We start from the raw sequence: 24,864 nt of genomic DNA on the forward strand, positions 1-24,864 counted from the left end.
TTTCAATTGAATATAAAGTGCACTAAATGCTTTTATTCTATGGCTTCCATTTAACGTTTAATTGCCCTTCTGTTCCCCTTTATTAGAAGCTTAATTTATCTTTTATAACTTTGTTGGCTTTTGCATTCAAATCTTCAACTTATAAAGCACATGTAAAGAACATACTTCAGAAGGTTTGAAAAGTTTTAGATGTGAATAAGGTAGAAGTATGCAAGAGCTTATAGCAGTGGTGGGCAACCTGAGTGATGTGGCACAGGACATTTTTGTAAATACCAAGGACCGAATGCCGTGTGCTGCTTCAGATGAGTCTTACCATCAATATGTGTCACGACACACAGGTTGACCACAACTGGCTTATAAGAACGTGGAAAATCAACAAGTCAATCAAAAATGTTCAGTTCAATGGTTTCAATATTTTTAATGATATAAAAGAGATCCTTACCTTTTCATCAATTGATGAAAAACAATGTTCAACGCCCAGCTTATTTATCACTTGTGCTACACCAATAACATCACCATTAGCATCTTTTATAGGCATACAGAGAAGAGCTTTTGTTCTATAACCAGTTACCAAATCAATTTCACGATTAAATCGTTCATCCTGAAAACAATAATGTAAAAGGAATTAAATCATTGGAGTATTTTTATAGCTTGAGATAACACGATGATAAATGACAAAATAAAATCAGCAAGAGATAGGGCATGTAACTGTGAATATAAAAGATTTTCTATAAATCTGCTTGTAAATCCGTGTTAACCGAAAATTTCATTTTAAATAGGCAAGCAGGGACGTATCCAATAAGATTAGGAGTGAATTTTGTAGTCATCTCCCCTCCTCCTATCTCCTATTTGGACTAAATTGTACAATTTGCTCAACTTACTTCATAGGCATCAGGTATGTTTACTGGTTCTCCACTTTCAGCAACATGTCCTGCGATTCCAGTTCCCCATGCAACTTTTACTTCATCTCTTAATTCCATTTCCTCCATTGTGCTTCGCGGACATACGTCAAAAAGCTTTGATACCAGACATCTTAAGCCGAAAAATAAGAAAAATTGGATTTTGATAAATGATTTACATTTGAAGTTGTAATTGGACTTTTATACAGGAAGACTGTTATATGTTCTCAAATAAATCTCCCAATCTCTTCAATTTATCTTATGTAATATTCAGTATTACAATAAAAACCCTTTCTGTCTTTTTTCCGTAACTACATCTGCATACAAAATTGCCGTTGTATTTACTTTTTCCATTTCCATCTACAACGTATGTAGGAAATGCTCAAATTGAAACTGTAATCCACCCTTCTTTTCTTTCGAAAACGTCAGGCTACTTATCTTTCACTTTCAATGATTTACGATACTTTACGACAATTTTTTTTTTTCTTTTTTGTAAAATGATGAATGAAATGCTGACTATGAGACCATAAAACGAATTGAAATTTGACGCATGACAGTGACGTTAGCAAAGGTTTTAAGTGTACTTTTACAAGATATTTTAAACCACATTTTGTGGCTCGTTGGTGGAATGGTTTCGTACTTCGGTACCTTATTATTGTAATAGCTACCAAGCAGTCATGGGCTCGCGAGACTCGCTACATTAAAATGCGGGAAGTTTCCCTTTATTTAGGACGTTAATATTCAACCCTTCCCTATAGTCGCGACTTGCATTGCAAAATATTAAAATAAAATCATGTAAAAACAACACGTGGCATGCAAACAAATGTCACAAGTACTCCACGAGCAAATAAAAGATGGCCATCACTATAATCATTCATTATGTACATTTGTTTTCTTTACTCGTGCAATTTTTCATCTCATGAAATACTCAATTTTATAAAGTATATTTTTCTTCTTTTATTTTAGTTCATTTTTTTACTCTTTTTCTCTCGTGAATTATAATTTATTGCCTCATGATGCTCAACATCTAGAATATTATCAACAGAGAATTGTCGACTATAATTCTTTAAGATTCTTGGGAATCTGTTTTACTATTCATAGCCTGATTCTTACTAGTTGCATTGTTGCAGAGTGAAATTGAGAAGCACAAACGTGTACTTAACATTGTATACTGCACATTGTATTTTAATAACCAACTACAAACAAGTCACCCCACTACTAACAATAATTGTTTTTAAAGCTATTCTGCATATGTATGAACCTCGTTTATTGATAGATTGTGAGTCGTAGTGGCTTGATGGTGGAATTGTTTAGTACTTCGGTACATAATTATTGCAATATCGATCCTGCGATCATAGGTTCGAGACTCGGCAGGAGAAATTTTTCACTTGTCCTTTTTCGAATCATATGTTGTGAATAACCTTCCATCTTGCAGGCTACAGACAGTAATGTCATCAAGAATGTTGTTCTGTTGCCACTAAATCCTGTAGGTCTACTGATCAGGCGCGTACCCTCACTCGTCAAACAACTATTAGTCGTGGAATGTCCTAGCTCAGCATATGATCTCAATGATCTGAATAGCTAAGAAGCTTAACTGAATCCTAGTCCCCCTCATTTAACTGAAAATAAGCAGTAATAACTCACCTTTTTGGTCCTTCTGCATTATTTTTCCCCTGTACTAGAAAGAGTGATCCACGATCAGCGTTAAGAAGAATTGACACGTTTTGAAGTATTTTATGACACAATGATCGTACATCAAGTTCGTTGCAAATATCTTTTACCTATTGATGTAAATTAAGATAAAATTTTAAAACATGAATCATTAAATATTTAGCTGAATCAGCTTACCAATTCAAATATGAGCTCTTTCTCGTCTAAATGCTTCAGCTCATTGCGTGACAGTCTCTGTGTTCTATTAATACTATTAGTTGTGCCATTTTGATTTTGTACTAAACCCATTGTTGTGTCGTTTTGCGAGTTTATGCTAAGAAATGTTGGCGTTCCGTCTATTGTATTTACAATTGGTTTCAGTAAACCTCCACGTTCAAACTCATGAGCTGAGATTTTTCTAATAGACGCAATAAATAAGGAATTTTGTTTAATTGTACACGTGAATTTTTCTATAGTAAATATGTCAATCAAAAATAGTAATTATCTCATACCTGACTGGAGTTGTGGCGCCACTACCACTACGTGACGAACATTGCTGTTGATTCATGTGTGTCGGTGATGACACATGCATCATCATATCAGATCCAGCAAGAGCTGCCGGTGTTGCATGTGCCACAAGCCATGCATCGACAATGTTTCTTGTTGCCTTACGTATAAAATATTCTTGCGCAAATTCCTGATGCTCATCAAGCCATGACTCCATTCGTGCAAATTCTACATCGTAATGATTGTTTTGATGATGATTACTATTACTATTATGTGAATGCGACGCACCCAACCGACTGTTACTGTTTGAAATGTTACTTATGTTGTTTATATTATTTTCGAGCCCCAAATTTATGTGCCCCCCGTCAATTGTGGTGGGCATTCTGCTTTGGGGCTCCTCTATACTCCGCAGATGCAGACCTGGAAGAAATGATACTAAATGTTAATTTTCAAGCTGTTCTTATGACTTTTTAAGAATCTATATAAAAATGGCTATGAATTTTTAATAGCACCCGTTACAGTGGGTTGATGTAACGCAAAAGATTAAGTATATTTTTATGTATAAAAAGCTCATGAGACATTTAGACATTTACCTGGCTTTTTATTCTTCTTGAAATGACAAGATGTGCTAAAGTAACACATACTTTGGCCCATTTAGGGCATTTTAAAATTTAAACCTCGTTTTATATGTTAAAATATCACGATTGAATATCACACATTTGTAAATCCACAAAAAGCACTGTCTGTCCATTGGATTATGTTTTTGTTTTATTTTTTTCCTTTTTATTTTCTATTTATTTGCACTTATTTTCTTAGTATTTTCTAATGCCTGGTTTTAGTATTGTAAATTCAAAAATTGATTTTTAATATCACGTTGCATAGACGAACTAGTTACATGAAGCAATGTTCCACCAATCATGGAAATGAGCTATAAACAGATAAGGATGTTATGTAGAATACTCGTCTAAATGAGCGTAGTCATGAGTATACTCAATCAATATAATTGGCCATGCTCAATTTTGCTACCATCATACTCATGAGCATGTTCCATGTCTGTTCGAGAGCAAAGGCCTGCAAATGGCATTTTGATGAACTCCATTTGTGACAAAATTCAACAAAATTTCTTTTATCAATTGAGCTTAATTGCATCATTTACTTCCAACATTTTCTTATTGTTCACCAAATAAAATAAAAATAACAAGAAGTGCGTCACTTTCTAATGACAAACACGTGCCAAACTGTTTCACACCATCACATAATTTAGAAGTGAAATTTTTATTAATGACTTGATACCATCCGATATCATTTTAGGATATTCATGATTTTCATTTCGCCAATTTACCGCTTTATTACCTCCCAAACAACCATCCTGGCCAATTTAGAAAATTGATTTTTGTCCTCTCATTTTCTCGTTCCTTCTTCTTTTTTTTGTGCAATAAAATATAATGCCCATTAAAATATAAAATGCGATAAGACACCTAACGCCTATCTTGTTTTAAGGAAGCTTGCTTTAGAATGTAAATTGTTTTCAGTAAATTCTAAATTTTTATATGCCTAATTTAAAGTGCTTGCTATACCTAATTTAAGACTTAAATAATTAGACAAGCACATTTTGGAATTTTTAGCATTTCCAGCACTTTTGAATCGAAATGCTTATCCAAATATTTTGGAGCTTTTAATTAAAGAAAGCTCCTCATAAGGCATTTAATAACAGTTAATGGCTTGCAAGCATGTGCCACAGCCTATAAAAATACCACCACATTACTTGCAAATAATGTCTCACAAACAATTTGGATACTATCCGTTTTCTGCCTATCAAATGACATTATTAGAGCGCATTAGGTCAGGTTACAAGATATGGGCTATTTGTTTTATGTGAATTATGTTGACGGACATTGGCCTGTATTAGTAGACAATAGACAAATTCTATACTTTTTGAATTTTTATGTCCTAATACTTCTCGAGCGACACAAATAAGTTCATGACCAACAGACATAGTTCGAGTTCAATTTGATTTATAAACATATAATTTTCTCGAAACGTCTGCGAAAATTGACAGTCATCAAACATAGCAATCCTAAAGGCTCAATAGACTGGAAATTTCTAAAGGAAATTGACTTTGAATTTCAAAGAAACTCATAACAAAGTCCATTGCTATGATCATGAATTAGATATGCACGATTTAAGCATTTTAAACTTCAATCATTCTTAAAGGTTCTTACTGGGTAGAAATGAAAGCTACACGTGTGCTAAAATATAGCTGATTCCATTGAAGTCTGGAATTCTCTTTTATCTATGATTTCAAGAAGTCTGGACATTATTGGAGTCTGACTCCAGTGGAGGCACTTTTTTGGGCTTTCGGAGTTCAGACTTCTGCCAGACTCCCAAAGTCCTCCCAACTCTGCTTTCAAACAATGTTTAGAAAATGAATTGAAATAAAAAGTACATAGATACATAGGCAATTAAGGCAAATAAAACAGAAAGCATTTTAAGTTCATTGATATCACAAAAACAAAATAGAAGAAGAAAAGCATTGGAGGCACCCAACAATGCCGGTGTGTATTGTAATTCCCTCTCCACCAACATCAAATGACATTTTATTATGCCATTCATTACAGACTAAATTACACAATTCTTGATAACAGTGACGTTATAGAGGTTGGTTTTTTACAATTCTATTTATAGTCCATGAAGAAATTATTGCTTTGCTTTTTCTAAAAATGTCATTTCTCTTTTTTTTTGTGGATATTTTTTTAGTGTCGGTAAATAAAAAATCAATATTTTGAGAATCATTCAACGGAATTTCTTTCTATCCTAAACAATGATAAACAAGAAATATCTTTCCATAAAAACCATTCAAATATAAGAAACAGAAATTTTTCATATTTGATATCTTTTTATTTGAATAATTTTGTGTAAGAAGGAAAAGGTTTTTTGAGATGTTTAGCAGTTGTGGATAATATTTTTTGTGCCATGGCACTTAGATTTTACTGGATCTTGGTTTTAGTTCGTGGAAGTGACTAAAAAAAGATCCAGACAGTACAAGATCCATAAGGTCAAAGTCACTTCCATAATCCTAGAAAAATTATACAGGTATGTAGATCATATCAAACCAAATTTTCAATAAGATACACCATAGTACAGTAAATATTTGCAACATTATACAGATTGAGCATAAAGATTTCCATATGACCAGTGATGGACAACCTGTGTGCCGCGAGTTAAAAAATGTTTCAATTCCCTTGAATCGTATGCCAGGTGCTGTTTCTGTCAAAGAATACCACCAAAGTGTGCAGCAAAAAAAGAGGTTGTCCACGACTGCACTAGACCTAAAACTTCAAAAAGCACCAACTAGTTATCTATTTCTATTAACCTTCCTATTCAAATCTAAGAATTTCTAAGTTTTTGAAAGAAAATTCACTGTGCACTTGAGAATATTGACGACCACAACAGTGTGCCGTCACACAAAAGTCGCCCACCTCTGCTGTATCGTTATCTACAAAAAAAATCACTTTCTATTTTGCCAATTCACTTGTTTACAATATTCTCATTTCCAATATTATGGCATCCAAAATTTTATATGCTACATATTTAATGGTTTGATACCACATGTTGATGGAACATCAAAATGGAACTTTTATCATTATACAACAATAAAATGAGCTTTAGATCGAAACATTTAATTTTTATGCAACAACCGACCTCAATATGTTCAAAATTGAATTTAATTGATTGAAAATGTCATTCCAAAGTCATGTCTCCTTGATGCCGAATTTTGTATCGAATAACCGAGTTGTTCCAAAATGCAAAAATTAAAGCTTTTAAGAAGACTTAATGTTTGTGAATGTCGAATTTTATAGAGAAAATGATTGAAAAACTACAAAAATCCTGCATCGAGTTAAGTAAGAGGATACGGTAAATTAGAAATAAAAACAGATTAAACTTATCTAGACTTTCACGATTTCCAAGTCTCGCATGTTTTACGAGACGAGCCACTGGAATCAGCAATCGAATTGGAGCGAGACGGGGAATTCCCGTCCTGTTCCGGTGAAAGCCTACGCTTATCTAACAATAAATCATATTCAAGATATGATCTACATCACTTTATATGTAGTTGTCCTAATAATCTATCCAATAATCTATTAAAAATTAATAAAAATCCCCTAATTTAAAAAGTAGAGTCATAGCATTCAGCTTCCGAATTATTCAGATCTAGATCAAAACAACTTTTCATATATATCTTCACGTGGCATATGCTTTCGAGTATTTATTCACGATCGAGTCAAATACCTTAAATATTTATGATAATACATCCGCAAATGACCTTTAGAGGCCGAAGTGATCGTAACAAATACCAAAGAAAAGAAAAAGAAACATAACTCCAGAAAATACCAGTTCTTAACTGCCTCCTTTACATACATTAAAGCAAAGCAAAAAAAAAACACACGAGCATATTAATGAAGCTTCACGAGATATTCTACTCTCAGCTTCTCTCATATCAATATTTAACAATCTTAATGTTATGGGTGTGAAAATAAATGAGTGACGTTGTATATTTTGCTGGCAAAAAAAAGAGGAAGATTATTGCAGCATCATTTTCAAATCATCTACCTTGAATAATATTAAGTAATCAATAAATTTTAAGAATTTAAGAAGAAAAATGTCTAGAAATGTTCCGTAAAATGTTTAAAGACTTCAAGTTGTTGATCGAGGGTCTTCAGCGCATTTTTATCAATCGATCATTATTTAGTTAACAAGAAATATACAATCAGTAGGATCTACAACAAAAATTTCATGAAAAATAACGGTCAAAAATTCTTTTGAAATTTAACGGTCAAAATAAATTCAAATTATGATCGAGGGGAAAATCGCCAAGAAGTTTTGTAAATAAAGCAGAAAAGTCATTAATTAAAGCATTTAGGGATTGTTTTAAGCTAGCGAATTAAGCGATAAGCCAGTAACTCTACAATACTGAGCTAATGCTTCAAACCAGAGCTCTCAACGATGTCTGGTTGCTGAGATATAATGCCTCATCCAGCCACCCTGCCCACCTAATGATGCTCAATGAAGCTAAAAATCTAATTTAAGAGAAATTTAAATAAATTTTATTTACGAGACATCATCATAATTCTTTGCAAAAATTATTCTTTGGCTATCTAGAACACAATATAAAGTCATTTTTTATTCCTTAGTTTTTTTTTCTTCTCTCTTAATTGTATAATTCTGTGGCTTGTGTGGATTCTTTATCTCACTCATGATTGCATATTAATTTATTTTACACGAAAAAGAGGTATAAAAGCGGGATAAAATAAAATAAATGTTTATAATCAAAATAAGAAGCAAACATTAGTAACAACATCAGATGGAAAGAGTAGTATTCTGTGTACACATGATAGGATATCACATGGCGCCTTACTTCTCATAAACACGTTGACTTGTTCTCCACTTCTCTCTTTTACTCCTTTTATTTATGCCTATTAGCCGCTAACTGTGGTTAGATGGTGACTTTTCTTTCTGCGACAACAAGGCAACAACAAGGAATAGTAAAAAAAAAATTATGAAATCCGATTAAAGAGAATGAAGTAAATAAATAACAGTAGTAATCAATTTGAAGTATAGACATTGAAAAAGCAAATTCAAACAATTTAATTACGATTGTTGCCAGGTTGACATTTCCTTTAGTACTTTGTACAGAGTTATGAACCAAGTACTTGTATATATTGAGTATCTATTGAAGATCAACCAGAAATGCTTTGTTTTAACGAGATATAGTTCCTGACATTGTGTGGATAGAATTCTAAAGCGCTAGCCGGATAGCATTGCAATCCTGATCAATGATAGATTCTATTGCTAATGCTTTATTTTTACAAACATTGACTGAATCACAGATAATGAATATGAAATTTATTTTCGCTTACTCGACACCTACAAATGTCTTCATAATGTCATTTAAAATTATCTATGACACATCGGATATCTTCATCTGCTTATTCTTTATCTCCAAAGAAGCCCTTTTAAATGATATTTTATATGATACTGGCATACTTATTGACGGATTCCTCTAGTTCCGAGTATATCCTTAAACAGCACATCGTGTTCAATAGGACACTGCTATATCGTCTTAACTAGGCGCGAAGCTGCCCTGACGGTACCGTGAAGGCTGATTATGACTCATTTTTAAGATGAACAATGCGGTGTACCGCAATGCGACGCTTGGAATAGAAACTCTGCATAAAGATTTAAATCAATAGAACTGAATAGAACGGATTAAAAACCTAGGTATTTTAAAATTTGGAGTAAGTAATTAATAATGATCCATAAATTTGATTTTGAATTTTCCCATATTTCTACGCATTTATATTCAATATACTGCAATACACTTTACATTTACTTAGCTAATGTGGACTAATGTCGTCATACTTTATCAAAATGATAAGAACCCATATAAACAAAACAAAACAGAATACATGTAATGTTATCATTATTTACTTGTCTACGCAAAAAAGTATGAAGGTTTTGTATAGGAAATTAAAACGAGTATTTCATTTGACTCCAACAAGTGTAATAAGATTGTGCGTCGATAAAGAGAACAATCAAATAATGGAAATGAACTTGTAGGAATATTGCAGATATTAAAGTAATCTACATGCGCTCCAAGCTGTTTGGTTGTTTGGTTAAGGAAATAATGTTTGTTTTCAAATATAATTATGCATAGTCAATGTAGAAATGCTGTTTTTCTTCTCTTTTTTTTAAAGCTTGATACGATTGTTGCTATTGCTCATAAGAAAAATATTCCACATCCAATGCTATACTCACAATACCGTCTGTTATATACATTTTTAATTCGTATATAAGAATGTAGAATGAACGGAAAATCGAGAGAGAATGAACAAAAAATTGTGAGAAAAATAAGAGATTTTTAAGGGAATTTTACAGCCCACCTTAAGTCATTCCCAATATTGGCTTTATAATTAGGATGATTATTAAGACATTAAGTATTTTAATTAAATTCTAATTTCACACATATCCAGATATATTCTGAAATGTTTGTTGGAGTATGTAAATGATGCAAAGCTAATTAATGTATACCCCGCAGCAGTAGAACTCGAAGTCGACTTGGATTTTGTATGGAGTCGAGTCTACTTGAATTGACTGTTTCATACAAAATTCGAGTTAACTTCGAAATCTACCGAATATACAAGAGTATGTTCATAAAATTGAGCTTTCTCAAATTTATTGATTTAGTATCCTCATGAGAAGTAAGGTTTTCCGAAGTCTCGGACTCGGTCTCAGCATCGGGAACACTTACTTAGCACATTCACTTAGGTGAGTATGTTCACTGACTGTTAGGGTTAACTTGACTCGTAATAATCTTATTTTTAAAAAAAGTATTACTTTTACGGCTTTTTTTAGACTTTTTACTTTAAATCTTATACACAGATGTGCGTGAGAGAACATTTAACAAAGAAACAAAAATATTATTTTTGACAATAACCAAAAATTATTTTTTGTTAAATTTACTTTTGTGTTAAATAAAAAAATTAGTTGATGAGTATGTGATTGCTTTACCATGGTTCATTAGCTCAAGGGCTTGTGGACGATGTCGGCGACAAAATATTTTCTATATACACATAACTTTTATTCCACACAATTGTAATAATAAAAAAAAAAGTTCACTTTACTGTTGTTTAATTTTTCGCTCCATTTACTTTATGAATTGCATTTAATATACATTTTGTTTGTAGTAACAAAGAGATTGAGAATAGTTTTGAATAATAATGCAAAATGCCTTTTTTTTGTTGAATGCACATACATGTATTAAAGTTTATTCACTACTTTATTATTATTTCACTATTATATGATTCATGGAATTGATTTTATCTTTTTAAATTTCATCATATCCAATTCTAGATTTCACACTCTTAAATGACGACACTAAAATGAAAAGCGAGACTTTTCTTTCTGTAATTCACCAGAATTATTTGTGTTGTACCTTGAGTTTATTTTTATACAAAATTTTCTTGACTTTTCATTTAACTGTGAATGAATGATATTCTTAAATTTAAAATCTTATTTTTGTAGCCGGTTGGAAATAAATGATATAGCTATGATAGCCTTTATTATTTTATTACTTATTAATTTATTTTTATTATAATATTACTCATATTTCACGCTACTGTAAATCTTTTAATATTATTCTATAGTGTGTGTACGATTCGTTACAGGCTTAAAATACACTTTACTTCCAGAACTTTATTCACTCTCACAATTGACTTTAAAGTTTTCATAACTTTTTGCCTTCTTTTTTCTGCAGCAAACCTTAAAAAAACTTTATTTCACGTCAATCGGCAATGAGATAAAATTGAGAATTTTTCCACGTCTCTAATAGATTGCGAAACTCATGGTGACTGAAATATACTTCCAACCACGACAACACGTAAAAGTGTTTTAACTCATTGCGAATTCATACAACACTGCTTACTTTTTTTTTGTTTCGAAAAAATTTTTATTTCTGTGTGTGCCTTGCTCTCTCCTCAAAATTTTTATATACATTCTTATGTTCTCTTCTTTCTTTTCGTTCCTACTCAACAGCTGCTCTTCAAAAAAGAAATACATTTTTTTTTTGTTATTTTCTCCTTCACTCTAAAATTGAAATGTGTGTACATATTTATTAAGACAATATACAGCAGTGAATAAAATATATATGAGAGAGAATTCTTGTCGGCAATGACTGAGTAATTTACGAGAGAGGAAAACTTTGTGAGAGGAAACTAAAGCATGCAATAGACAGATTTTCGAAAATAACAAAAGAGTGCATTTTCGAAATCATGTGGTTGTGTTTATACTTCCATTGCTTGGCATTTAAAGAGCAAAAAAAGCTTTTTTCTTCGTTTTGAGATACAATTTATCTTCTTTGGGTCTTGTATCTTATGTTTATTTATTATTTCTCTTGCTACTCCATTTCATTGGCAATACCATTAATAAGACAATGCGTGAATAATAAAACAAGAATCTCTCTGCATATATACGTACGGAGAGGACATAAGAAAACACCGATATATTATATTATTTCATCGCAAAATTAATTCCAGTAGCTGCTTAACCAGTATACGACAAAAAAAAACTCACTCTTTAAATTTTTGTGGCTGTATATATATAAAATTTACACCTTTTTATTAGATTTTTTTATATGATTTTATTTTGCTTTATTCTCTGCATTAAGAATTCTACTTTGAGATTGATATCTCATCGGAATTTATCATTTAAGCTAAAGGATCTGATTACTGTCGTGATGACTTTTTTTTATATATTTTTATGCCATTTATATAAACTTGGAATTTCAAATTAATTTTCAAGAAGCGATACTTATTTTTCCTCTTTTTTCTTGATAAATTGACGCATTGAATAGCTTTCGGAATTGGATTTTGAGAATTATTTTCCTTTTGAATTTAATTCAAGAAAAATTATATATATGAACGTGAAGAATAGCATTGAAGGATTCTTGAGTGGACAAATATCGTTAGAAGAATAGCATTGAAGGATTCCTGAGTGGACAAATATCGTTAGAACTAGTCAATAACTCAGTGGTAGGGTCACCTTTTACTTTTCTCGGCACACCTTGGTGGAAAGCCTTGATCAAAATCGGTCACAGTATTCGATTCATGAGCAGTGTACCGCGACACATATATTGTCCACCACTGCACTAAGTGGACATTAACTTACGATCAACTTGTTATCAGAGCTCGAAATCGACTTGCATTTTATATGGAAAATTCGACTCAAATCTACTCGACTCCTAAAAAATCCGAATAGACTTCGAACTCAGCTAGTTGTATCTTGTTTTTGTCCACTCAGGAACATATTTGTTCTAATTGAATATTAATATTTTTATCAATTCTTGAGAAAAACTTAGGTAAGCTTAATATTCGATAATAGATTCTCTTATATCTAGCAAATATCTAGTAAGTCAACATGTTTAATAGCGAAGACGAATGTTTCGTTTATATACTTATAGAAGTTCAAATAAACAAATTTCAATTAGCTATGATTTTTTAAAAGCATAATTTAATTTTCTTTGCAAGAATAATAAGGAAATGGAAATTAAAAAAGATTTACAACTCATCATTTTTCATCCAATTTTAATTCATTTGAAGAAAAAAAATAATCAGAAATTATTTTTCACTTATTACGTTATGGGGATGGGAGGGGATTCATTGTTCATTTTTAATAAAGTTCCTTAATCTGTTACGTAATAAGTGAGTGGTCCCTATTGCAAAAATTGTAAAACTATGATACCGTAAGACATCAGACACAGTAATTTAAACAATAATATCCACATCTTATTTTATTAATTTCTAAACTTATTCAAAGGTAGCTAATGTAATATTATATGAATATTTATCAGTATTATAATTCTTATCAACGTATTAAATTAACAAGCGCCACAGCTTATTAAACCAGTTTTCTTTCCTTCTTCTTTCGACATACAAAATTCTTTTCTTGCATCAAACAGATTCATAGAGTAGCTTTAGGCTAATGACTTTTAAAATGATTTTTTTTACTAATGCAAAAAAGTGGAAAAAGTTATAAACTCCTTGTAGTTTTATCAGATGACTAAAGCGCATTTGTACATCTTTTTATTGGAGCAAGCAGCATTTGATTAAAATTTATAATAATTTATAAATTCTAGCAGACAATGAGCATGCTCACTTAAATGAGCGTGCTTATGAATATATGGAATCATTTAAATTGAGCATGCCCTTGTCTGTTCGTGAAGCTTGCAAGAATTAAACTCAAATATTCCAAAAAACAGAGCTAATAATATTCTAGTTCTCTACGATACAGGACTCAAAGTCGACTCGGATTTTGTATGGAAAATTTGATTCAAGTCTTCTCGACTCCATATGAAGTTCTAGTCGACTTTGAGCTCTGCTACGATGTCTGGTTAAATAAGAATCTTTGTGCTCCAGCGAACTGAAAAACTGCATTATTAAGGTCCCGTTTATCTACAAAAATGCGCTAAAAAAGAACAGATGAATAGAAGGCGAGTAATAGATATTTAGAGCGAATCATGATGCCCCTTGGTTTTCTAGAGCAGCAATTATATAGCTGTATAAAAATGCTACGACATAATTTTATGCTTAATGTAATGTCTAGCCGACATAGTAATTAAATTTCATCATCATCGTCATTGTCACTTTCTATTTACTTGTCAATCTGTATCTTTATTCATTGACGACGCGCAATATCCTATAGTGCGCTATATATAGCAAAAAGGTCTCATAATGGAAATCTCCATGACGTTTGATATATTTTTCATTATTTCTTTTTTTTTTGTATTTTTCCAATTTGAATATTCACATCGTGTTCCACATGTCAATAATTTAAATTTATTTAGATTGAATTAATATTTTTTTTAAATGAAGTATCAATATACAGCTAGTAAATTAAGTGCCATTCTGTTTTTTCTCACCAAGAAACTGTTTTTATTGCAAATATATTAAAATTTGCAGGCTCGTAGTCCCATTTTTCGTTCATAATCAAATATTATTGTCATTTTAATAAAAATAAACCTAAAGGAGAGACTAAAGACAAAAGAGGTCATTCACTTATGATGTCCGACAACAACAACTTATTTAACACGTTAATAAGATTTGAGCAAAAGGTATTTTCCAGCTTCTTTCGGACTACATAAGTTAATAACCCAAAAAACCCAAAGTCTTCTTGAAAATTTTGAAAATTTTCTTTCTTCGAAATCTTAAACTTTATATCAGTGGTGGACAACCTTTTATTTTTAAGGCACGCAATAAAGGTAAGCTTCAACCGAAACCGTACAAGACATACGGTTTATGGCATGTCCATAAACCATTTGGTGGTACACTAGTTTATCGCGGCACACAGGTTGTCCATCACTGATTCATATACTCTTGTTCCTTAAAAACTCAACTAAGTATGTTAAACAAACAGTTAATCGGGTTTCTATGGTGATTTGTAAATTGTGAGTGATATGAACTAAATGGACAAATGAACTAAATTATTTTTATAATAATTTCGAAACTTCACTAATAGTCTGTGAAAACGTTTTGGAATTGTAGCATAAAGGCTTTAATTTAAACAGTCTACAGTGTGAACACAATTTAAAACACCGGAAAAATTTTTGAAAACAAATGACAATTTGCAGCTTTTGCGTTACATCAGATCCTCAATAATGAAGTAAATTTGACAAACAATTTTTGTATAAAACTCACCGCCTTTTCTTCGAGATCGCCACAAAACGGGCACAGGATGAGACGAATTATTTGGTAAGGAAGCCAGCTTGTCAACAATACACTGTTATCCTAAAATGAAATAAATAAGAAAATTGTGATTAATATTTTTGATTTTCACAGGCAGACTGAATATATTTTTAAGTAGTAACAGTAATTCATTCCAGATTCCTCGAATACTTTTTAGAATCAACATTAAGAATTATAAATATTAGAAGTAATTTATCTAAACATGGCATTTTTCACTGTAATTAATACAAAGCATATGGACATATGGAGTGCAAACAGATCGCAAGTTGATTAATTTTTTTCTAGGAATAAGTATGGTGCAGGAGTGTAATCAGAATCTTATTTAGAGTGGTTTTGAGATTATTGCACGAAAAACCCTAGTAAATTAAAGAATTTTTCCAAAAGGAGGGTTTGATCCCCAAAAATCTCTACCTTTAGATACACTCCTATTAAGTGGTTAGCTAACTCATTGATCGACGAAAAAAATTAAATTTTTGACCCTTCACCCTCCAAACTTCTAGAAAATATGTAAATCATTTGAATTATCACATAACTTAGAATAGACTCGATTTTTCTCGTAAAATCCATATGTTCAAAATTCTTGTTCGGAATTAAGACATACAATTTGTAAATCACACTGCCTAGCTACAGTTTAATTTATGTAGTTAAGATAAAACGCAAATAAATTAATATTGATTGATACGCAAATTTTTAATAAAAAAATCATAAATGAGACGTACATCACTCAATTATGATATTTATCCATATGTATGATCATACAAAGTGATTTTACGATTTTAAAAATATTCAAAAAATTTGAATGATAATGCTTGGTGAATTTTTAAAATTTAATTAAGGTGTAATTTGAATTTCACCATTATTGACACATTTAATTGCTTCACAGTCAATTAATTATTCAAATACATGTTCGGTATTTTATTTCACGAGAAAAATCATTCAATTCATTATTTTATCTCAGTCTATATTTTTATTATTCTCATAGACCCGATCGGCACGTGTTAGAATGTTACTATTGCCGCGTCTTACCAAGAGCCAATTGACTATCAAGTGGTTCCACAACATTTCAATATGAATATGCTGATCAGGAGAGTATTGTGTTTAATTTTATTAATACCCGAGCGGCACAATGCGAGGGGTTGGTCGAAGCCGTAGTCTGACTCCAAAGCTGAACAAATGTCATTTGAATACCTTCTCGTGGATACCTAGAAGGTAAACGATAGAGTAAAAGACTATCCAAACCCATTCGTCTGAAAGATGGCAACCCCATAAGTATACTAAGGATGGTAAAGTGTACATCCGATTATTTTCGAAATCAATAAGCACAAAGAAAGCAACATAAGGCACAATGGGGTAAAAGCATTTTTCGACGCAAGAATGAGTCAAAATTTAGCCGTCACCGTGCTTTCAAGTGAACTTTACGTCTTACCGTTCATACGGCAACGTAGCAGTGCTTTAGCCAACAAGTTGTGCTGTTCGGGATAATTATTAGGTATTGGTGTAAATAATTATTGTCTAGCACTCATTTTAAAATATAGAGAAAAGATTACATCATGCAAAATATTTTGTTTCATGATCAAAAACGATTTCTTTTTCTGTTTTTATTTCTCCAACATCTACCTAATCCAGTTTCTGAAGAAAATTAAAAAAAATTTCAAGATTAGATAAACCTGGCGCCTAAAAATCAAGTAAGAATTGTTATATCCAACACAAAAATTTATAATACGACATTTTTAATGATTTAACAGTCTATCCAGAATTTTCTTTGAAATGCTAATATGACCATTATGTAAATTCAAAGTCATGTTTATCCTTGATTCCTGAGAATTTTTTAGAACAGATGCATACTTCATATCAACTAAGTTACCAAAGTTATAAAATTTTGCATCCTCAAAATGAACTGCATTTCAAATATATTAACTGACGACCTTGAAATTCTCTCAATATCCAGTTTGAATATTCTTCTTATTTTCTTCATGAATAAAAAATTATATACAGAAGTTTCTCTACCTTTTCATATTAACCTGGTATAGAGCAATGTCTTCCAAACATTTTGGTTTTGGCGGCAAATTGTTAAGCCAATTTAGAAATAGAATTACTGTGACGCATCAACTTTTTTGTTTAGATTAATTATTCTTAATGACTAACTTTAAAACATGATTTCGAAACATTAGATGAATTTGCGGTGCTCAAATGTATCATGGTACAAAGTTTAGCAGCCATTGGTAAAAGTAGAAAAGGAAGAGATCTATAAGTATATATGCATATATATGTTGTTAAAGTAATAAAGTCTAGAGTAAAGGGACTGAATATAATAGAATGAGAAGATTTAAATTGCATGGGAAAATATAACATGTTAACGACGTTACTATGACTTTCTTTCAAGGCTTTATCACTCGTTTTATTCAAATGAAAGATTTCTTCATCTCCATACAAAAATTTCATCCGGATGAAAGATTTATATGGAGAAGAAAATTTAGCAGAGTTAACGACTTGTAGAGGCTGACATCGTTAAACTAATTAAAGTGAACGATGGGCTGGACATATTTTAAGAAGGTCTATAAGCTCCTTTAAAAAGATCTTAAATCTCACTTTGTAGATGGCAAAAGATCTCGAGGATGATAAAAGAATTCATTGAAGAAAACCAGCGATAGGGCCAGTTTCAGACGGCATCCGAAAGAGGTCATGGATCATAATTGATCTGTTCGGCCAGCAAAGTAAGTTTGTAAGTCAAAGCCTTGCTATATTATAAGAACAATATGTACTACATTGTTATAAAACATCCATGTATTGCCAATGTAACAACATCGTGCAGTGATCACAATGGGGATTTTTTATTTGTTGGAAAATTCTATTAGCTTAATTAATTACTTGCTCTTTATTTTACTTGTGTACAAAGGTTTCAGTTAGAGTTAATATAGTTATTTAAATTCTTTTTTATGCATTTCTAAATCGAGTAATTGAGAAAATATGCATTTAATGATTATTCTAGTTTGCACAATTAAAGGGTGCAATAATCACACAAAGAATCAAATCAAGTGTTGGTTGAATCGATTGCCCATTGGACACTTGCACACATTTTCCTGCTAGCTTTTTTTGACCACTGACACGTTTCCCAAATGTAAGTCGACAATAGACATAATTAAATTTTCATGACTTTTCCTAATTTTTTTGAAAATTTTCAGTTTTCGACAGACGTAATTTGAGAAGGACCCCTATAAAGGGTTCATTAAGGAAACCCCTGGTGTATTTCAGAATTTCTGTCCAAAAAAGCTCTTTTGTTTGATCAGTTACAGAATCGCTAATATCCACTCCTTCATTTCCCCATTCATGCATAATAAGTGAGCCCTAAGGGAACTCAAAACTACAAATCTTATATTATGAAATATTCCCAATAAATTATTCACATTCTTTAATTAGGTTTTCAATCCCGGGATTATAAGCAACTCTACTCCGAAATTGAAAACCCTAACTGTTAAAAACGTTGCAACTGTATTTATTGCTTTTATTATTATTTGACTTCTTTGTTTAAAATTCAGAATTACGTAATTTAAACAAGAAGTTTGAATGTGATGCCGTCACTTACTTACATAGTATGAATTTGTACAAATTTTGTATTTTTCTATTCCTTTTTGAGCTGCACTTAATATCTCACTTATGTTTTTTGAGACAAATTCAAGTTAAATTTTCAGTATTTGAATCTTAGTAAGAAATAAAAATCACTTTAACTAGTTTCATATTTTGCATGAATTTGTAAAACTTTATTCACTTTTGCTTGTTAAGCAATTCTTTTTTTTTCAAGAGTCCATTTCACAATTTTAAATTTACATTTGCTTTAAATTCATATAATTTCACTTTTTAAGAGTCAATAAATTATTTTCCACATCTACTTGATTCTCATAAATTTCTTAGGCTGTTTTTCACAAATACTTATTTAGCAAATACTAGAAAAATAAAATATAAAGAAAATGTTGTCAGAATTTTTTTTATCAGTTGTTTCGTAGTATATGGTACTTTTTTGAAAACCTCTCTCTCATTTTTCTGTTTTCATTAACTACATATGAATTGGTATACACTAAAAAAAAGACACTCAGACTTTCAATTCACCTAAATACCTCTAAATATTTCCCGCATTTTAATTGTACGACTCGTACTACATCATTATAATATTGTATTTTTTGGAATTACGTAAATAATACACAGCAATACACGAATAATATTTATTTTATATATTGGTAGTTGGTTTTGATATAAATTATTATGGTACTGTTAATTAAGTGTGAAAAACATAACGACTTTGACTAAGTATTAAAAATATTCATTCATACTTTTACAATATTGAGAATATATAAACTACTAGTCACGTTAACAATTGCTCAAAAAATTGTCAAATATGTGATTTTGCTCGTATATTCATTGTCATCTCAAAAAGCTCATGGCTCGTGCATATACAATATTATGATGGAGAAATTGCGACTAATTTTTAAAACGTTATTTCATATTTATTTATCAAAAAAGCAATGGTGGTTAAGAGAAACTTTTGTTGACAATTGATCTTGTTTGAATTATTGAGTGCGAAACTTTAATTAATCTTCAAGTAGTTCAATAAATATTTCTCCCATTTATTTGATTTATTTTTTAACAACTAGTTATAATCAGACTGATAATCAGTTTACATGTGTATTTTTAAAATGACGTCACGAAATGTGTTTTCTTTTCCTCAGAAATGGTTGCACAAGGGGTGTAGCTTTGGGGGTCAAACTCAAACGAAGTTTTGAAACTCAGCACAAAACAGAGGTCGAAATGGAGTCGAATTTGATAAAGAGTCGAGTCGACTTGAATAGACTATTTCTATACAAAAGACGAGTCGACTTTAAGCTCTGGTACAAAATTTTCCTATTAAGAAAATTTTAATGTTTTTCAAATTTTGCGTGGGTTCACTACGCTCGGCCTCTTTACTCTTTAAAATCCTAAAGAACTTTTAAATTAAAATTGTTGGCTCCACCTTCGCTTCTGTGTTTCGCATTTCTAAATCCTTTCCTTCTTTATCTAGGACGTCATAAACAAGCACAGAACAATGTGCTATTTTTTTCATAGGGGCTGTTCACTTATTACGTTCAGTGAAGGGTTTCCAAAAACGGGAATTTTCCCGGGAATTCCCGTTCCCGACGAAGGCCATTCCCTTTCCCGTTTCCGATTTCCGAAATTTCACGGGAACTGGAATTCTGGAAACCCTAGTTCAGTGGGGTACAAGGGTAAATTTGATTCGAATAATAGAAATTCCACGAATTCCATTGTTCATTTTTGAAAAAAGTTCGTTATTTTGTAACGTAATAAATGAACGGCTCCTAAAATCCACATTTTTTACTTCATTTGCAATTAACATTCCAAAAGACTTCTCAAAAACCAAAAAAATGTTTATTAAGTGCCAAAGTCTGTACAGTTCTTTTCATCACAAAGTATTTCACGCTAACAACAAATACATCACACTTCGCAATTCTGATTTTAGTTCTCATTACACACGTTTTGTTCCTTTGTTTATATACCTTATATAAAGAATGTCTGTGTATGAACTTTAGTAAGTCAAGATTATACACGAGTATCATCAGACACTATTCTATTCATTCTTACACTTTTTATGTCTTAATTTTCCTCACAAATTTTGCACTTAAAATTATTTCTTTGAATGAAATTTATTTCCTTTCTTAGTAGCTACTCATTTTAAAATACTTAGAAGTAATGTTTACTGTATTCGTCGAAAGAATTAGGTGATGATTATAGTGTCATGAAAAAGTTTGATGAGCAAAAATTTTTAACATGAAAAATAAGAGAACACGAGAGAGGAATTTCCAAAATAGCAAAAAAAAAAATGTATTTATGTAGGGCAATGAAGTGAAGCAACTCGCTCAAATCACGAAAGTTTTTTTTATCTCGACAAGATAAATTTAGCTGTGATTTTATTTTTAAGAAAATAAAATTCATACAACTTTTAAAATTAAATGACAGTCTTATCATAAAACTTTATATAACTAAATTGATTCCTTCAAATTTATGAGCGTTATATTATGCATTAAAACGGAACTGAACCGAAAAATGACGAGAATTGGTATTTTTCAGAGATCGATGTCGACTTGAGTTCATTAAAAACCGATTAAAATTTGCATGGAATATTTTTCTGCTAACACTTGTGAAGTATACAAATTTCATATCGGTTCCTACCGAACTGTGACGAACTCAATTTGGCTTCGACCTCTCGAATTTATTTATGACTAATCCTTTCAATATTTTATAATTATTCACAACAAGACAGTATTTTCCTTGACATTTTGTCACTCCGTGAGACCACAATGTTTATATATCACAAGCTTCGAACTTTTTTAAATATTATTGGTATTATTATTATTTATTTGGTACATATCAATGACCGCTAAATTATGTAAAAATAATATATATTCAACATACACAAATTCACATTTTGACACTTATTTTGACTTTTAAAATATCAAAATAAATTAAATTCATTTGCTAATCGGCACTAAATTCTTTACATTGTTGATTAATGATTAGAATTATCACTTTTCTGATTTCTAGTAAATAATGTTTCACTTGATTAATCTGATAAGATTTTAATCAATGACGACTTTACAAATGTCGCAATAAAATTAAGTAATAATTTTTTTTTTTTCCTTTTTTACAACTTAAAAAACAATATTTGTAGCCGCGCTCGAAAAGAAAACTAAACTGAACAATGTGAGACATTTGTGACTTTTGCAGAGAGAAGAAATTACAAATAAATGTTGTTGTTGCCTTTAAAATAAACGTATAAGAAATATAAATACTAGTAATGTTAAAAAAAGTCTTATCTCAAGTAAAAAACGCATACAACGACGATGGAATTGCCAATGTTTATGTATTTCAGATGTTCGAGCGATCGTGAGTCACATTTTAATGTGAATATGAAAAGCTTATACGATTCACAATCTCTGATCGACTCGCACACATGAAAAGTAAGACAAAAAAGTGTGCTTAAATTCTCCCTCGAAGTGATCATCGGATGTACATAAGTGTGAATATATGAGCTGCCGCTCTTCGGAATACAAATGTGTATGCATTTATAACTCACACAACCCATCATGTTCTCTTTCTTATTAACGGCATTTGTGTATTTTTTAGCACATATTTGAACTTTCTGCTAATGTGCTGATGATATCGTTTTTGTCCAACATTGTATTGTTGTCTTTTATCAGATCATCTCTCATTTCAAATCAGTTCAGAAGCTAAAATTTTCGACAATGAGGACTCCCGTCCAGGGAGGAAGGGACGGGTAGGGAATCCCATTGTTCATTATTGAATAAGGTTCGATACTCTGTATTGTGATAAAAACAGCGAAAAAGAATCAGTGATGTAGTGGTTAGAGTGTCGGCTTATCGATCCAAATACCCCGGGGTACAAGGGAAAGTTTAGTTCAATTTGAGTGTTTTTTCGCTGTTCTAGCCAAGTCTGCTTGGTTTGTGAGATTCGCTTATATTAGCTTATATTTAGCTATTCTTAAAAAGTAAGCTACTAAGCTAAAACTCGTCATTAAGCTCCTAATGACTAATTCTGATCCTAAAGCTCCTTAAACTAGTGGATGAGGGCTTTCGGTGGCTCTTTTGAGCCTCACCTGTAAAATTCCTGATTACGTCCCTGGATGTACTTCGCCCTAAATTAATTTTTCATCATTTGCAAAAGGCGCTCTAACTCATTTGGAATTCATTCATATTCTAGATAGTTATTAATACAATAAAAACACATATTGCTGCATGTAAGTAACTTTAATTCATTTTTTTCCTACGTGTATTGTTTCAGTCTGGTTTATGCATTGCGATTCCCATAAATGAAAATGTTTCATTGTGGAGGTGAATAGACTTAAACAATAATTAAATATTCTTTTTGAGCAATTTAATTTCACACATTTCCTTTATTTCCATTTTTATTGTCCAATAAATTTTTTCAAATATTTCTACTATTCTAGTGTAGGTGAGTTCAATAATTCTCCATTGTAATCACATCATTCTCATATTTGACCATCAAATCGAGGAATCAGGTAGTATGAAAATATTGATTCAAATTAACTTATAGGCTAATCATGTTATTTGGTCATAAATTTTTCTAGGTATATTACATCCGGCATCTTTCAATAATATTAACTCGATTGACCTTAGTACAGTCATCATCTTTAAATTACATAAGACATAACACAATAGACGATGAAAACAGTTAAAATGTCTTTTACTTTCTTTTGTTTTGCTCTTTCGCATCAACTTTGATGAACTTTTTTTTTGCAAAACTACATCTACGACTACCTATACACTTATGCAATGAAGCTCTTCATTGTAATTTCCATCTTAAGATATTTTTGCAATAAATCCATAACTCATAAAATGCATCCAAGCTGCAATAAATTCCAATTACATCTTCTATCCAAGAGTTTCTGGAAGGAGATTTAGAGATGGGAAGTAATACGTAAAAGAATATTAATTGATATGTTTCATGCACTTTACATATTATGCACAAAAATTTACTTTTAAGACAGACTGTATGTGAATAATGAAAATTTGTGTGAATGATCAATATCGCCAATCACGTCGGAAATTCATGTCTTTTACTCGAACATTCGAATAACCAGTTTTTATTTTTGTCCATGGTCATTGAATAATTTATTAAGCTTTATACTTTTTTTTCGTATTTATTTAGCTTTCTTACATTACTTTACATCCGAAATTCCGGTTCAAGGACGAATTTTCAATTTTAACGCACACGCAAAGTTTATAAAAACAAAGAAGACATCATCTCAGAAAATAAGATAAAGAGATGCATGGGTATAGAAAGTTTCAGGGACGTAGTCAGAAATATTTTTGAGTGGGATTTGACAAATTTTTCAGGAATCCCCTGCCAAATTGAAGAATTTTTTTCTTAAGATAGGCGGTGACCCCAAAATCCTTATTTACTTATATTAGCTATAGTCATCACCTATATACATATTTACACTTATTATCTAATTATTTTTTATGGAATTTGCGTGAAATCGTTCAAATCACAACAAGTAGCTAAAAGAAGGTGTCAAGTATTTTTTTGAAAAGATACCTTGAGTAATGAATCACTGCTTAACGCCTTCGAATCATTTTTCTCTCTTCTTTCTTCTCTACATATATTCAGTTGAGTCACTCATCATATTTCAAACTCGGAAAAAATATTAATAACATGAGGATAGACAATCAAAAGAAAGCTTAGTGTTTTCGATTATGATTGATGACAATTGGTTTTTATTAGATCGGATATTGATTTTCTATTTAGGTAATCAACGATGTTTTGGCAACATTAGTACATTTTAGTCATAATTAAAAAATATTTGTATACGGGGTATACGGGTGTTGCAGTTGAAATGGTTTGATAGTTATTGACAAATTTGTGACTAATAATACCGCTTATTAAGCTAAGCATGTGTTTAGCTCAGCAAAATCTGAGTGTAAACG

At 31.2% G+C, this 24,864-nt stretch overlaps 1 protein-coding gene and 1 long non-coding RNA gene across 12 annotated transcripts in view; one reads left to right on the forward strand and one right to left on the reverse strand.

Annotated features, from left to right (window-relative positions):
* LOC139093020 (dual 3',5'-cyclic-AMP and -GMP phosphodiesterase 11-like) overlaps positions 1 to 24,864 on the reverse strand; it is a 43,212-nt gene that overhangs the window by 6,221 nt on the left and 12,127 nt on the right. For 2 of the 11 annotated variants that reach the window (XM_070643610.1, XM_070643609.1), the window contains exons 2-7: positions 15,305 to 15,394; positions 3,062 to 3,491; positions 2,748 to 2,967; positions 2,544 to 2,680; positions 882 to 1,032; positions 443 to 601 (exon numbers count right to left, since the gene is read on the reverse strand). In XM_070643610.1, the coding sequence (XP_070499711.1) occupies positions 443 to 601; positions 882 to 1,032; positions 2,544 to 2,680; positions 2,748 to 2,967; positions 3,062 to 3,438 (1,044 nt within the window). In that variant the 5' untranslated portion in view covers positions 3,439 to 3,491; positions 15,305 to 15,394. Of the gene's footprint in view, positions 1 to 442; positions 602 to 881; positions 1,033 to 2,543; positions 2,681 to 2,747; positions 2,968 to 3,061; positions 3,492 to 3,649; positions 3,985 to 8,472; positions 8,495 to 10,625; positions 11,520 to 15,304; positions 15,395 to 18,935; positions 19,294 to 21,649; positions 21,759 to 21,811; positions 21,979 to 24,864 lie in introns of those variants that run through there. The other 9 variants (XM_070643607.1, XM_070643611.1, XM_070643612.1 and 6 more) reach the window with 9 other exon arrangements.
* Positions 23,017 to 23,863, forward strand: LOC139093023 (uncharacterized). Its single transcript, XR_011544664.1, has 3 exons — positions 23,017 to 23,153; positions 23,364 to 23,435; positions 23,505 to 23,863. It is a non-coding gene; the product is annotated as an uncharacterized lncRNA (long non-coding RNA).

Source organism: Chironomus tepperi, unplaced genomic scaffold, assembly GCF_022539635.2.
Source record: "Chironomus tepperi strain 1889 unplaced genomic scaffold, CSIRO-AGI_Ctep_v1 contig_319, whole genome shotgun sequence".
Taxonomy (NCBI): Eukaryota; Metazoa; Arthropoda; class Insecta; order Diptera; family Chironomidae; genus Chironomus; species Chironomus tepperi.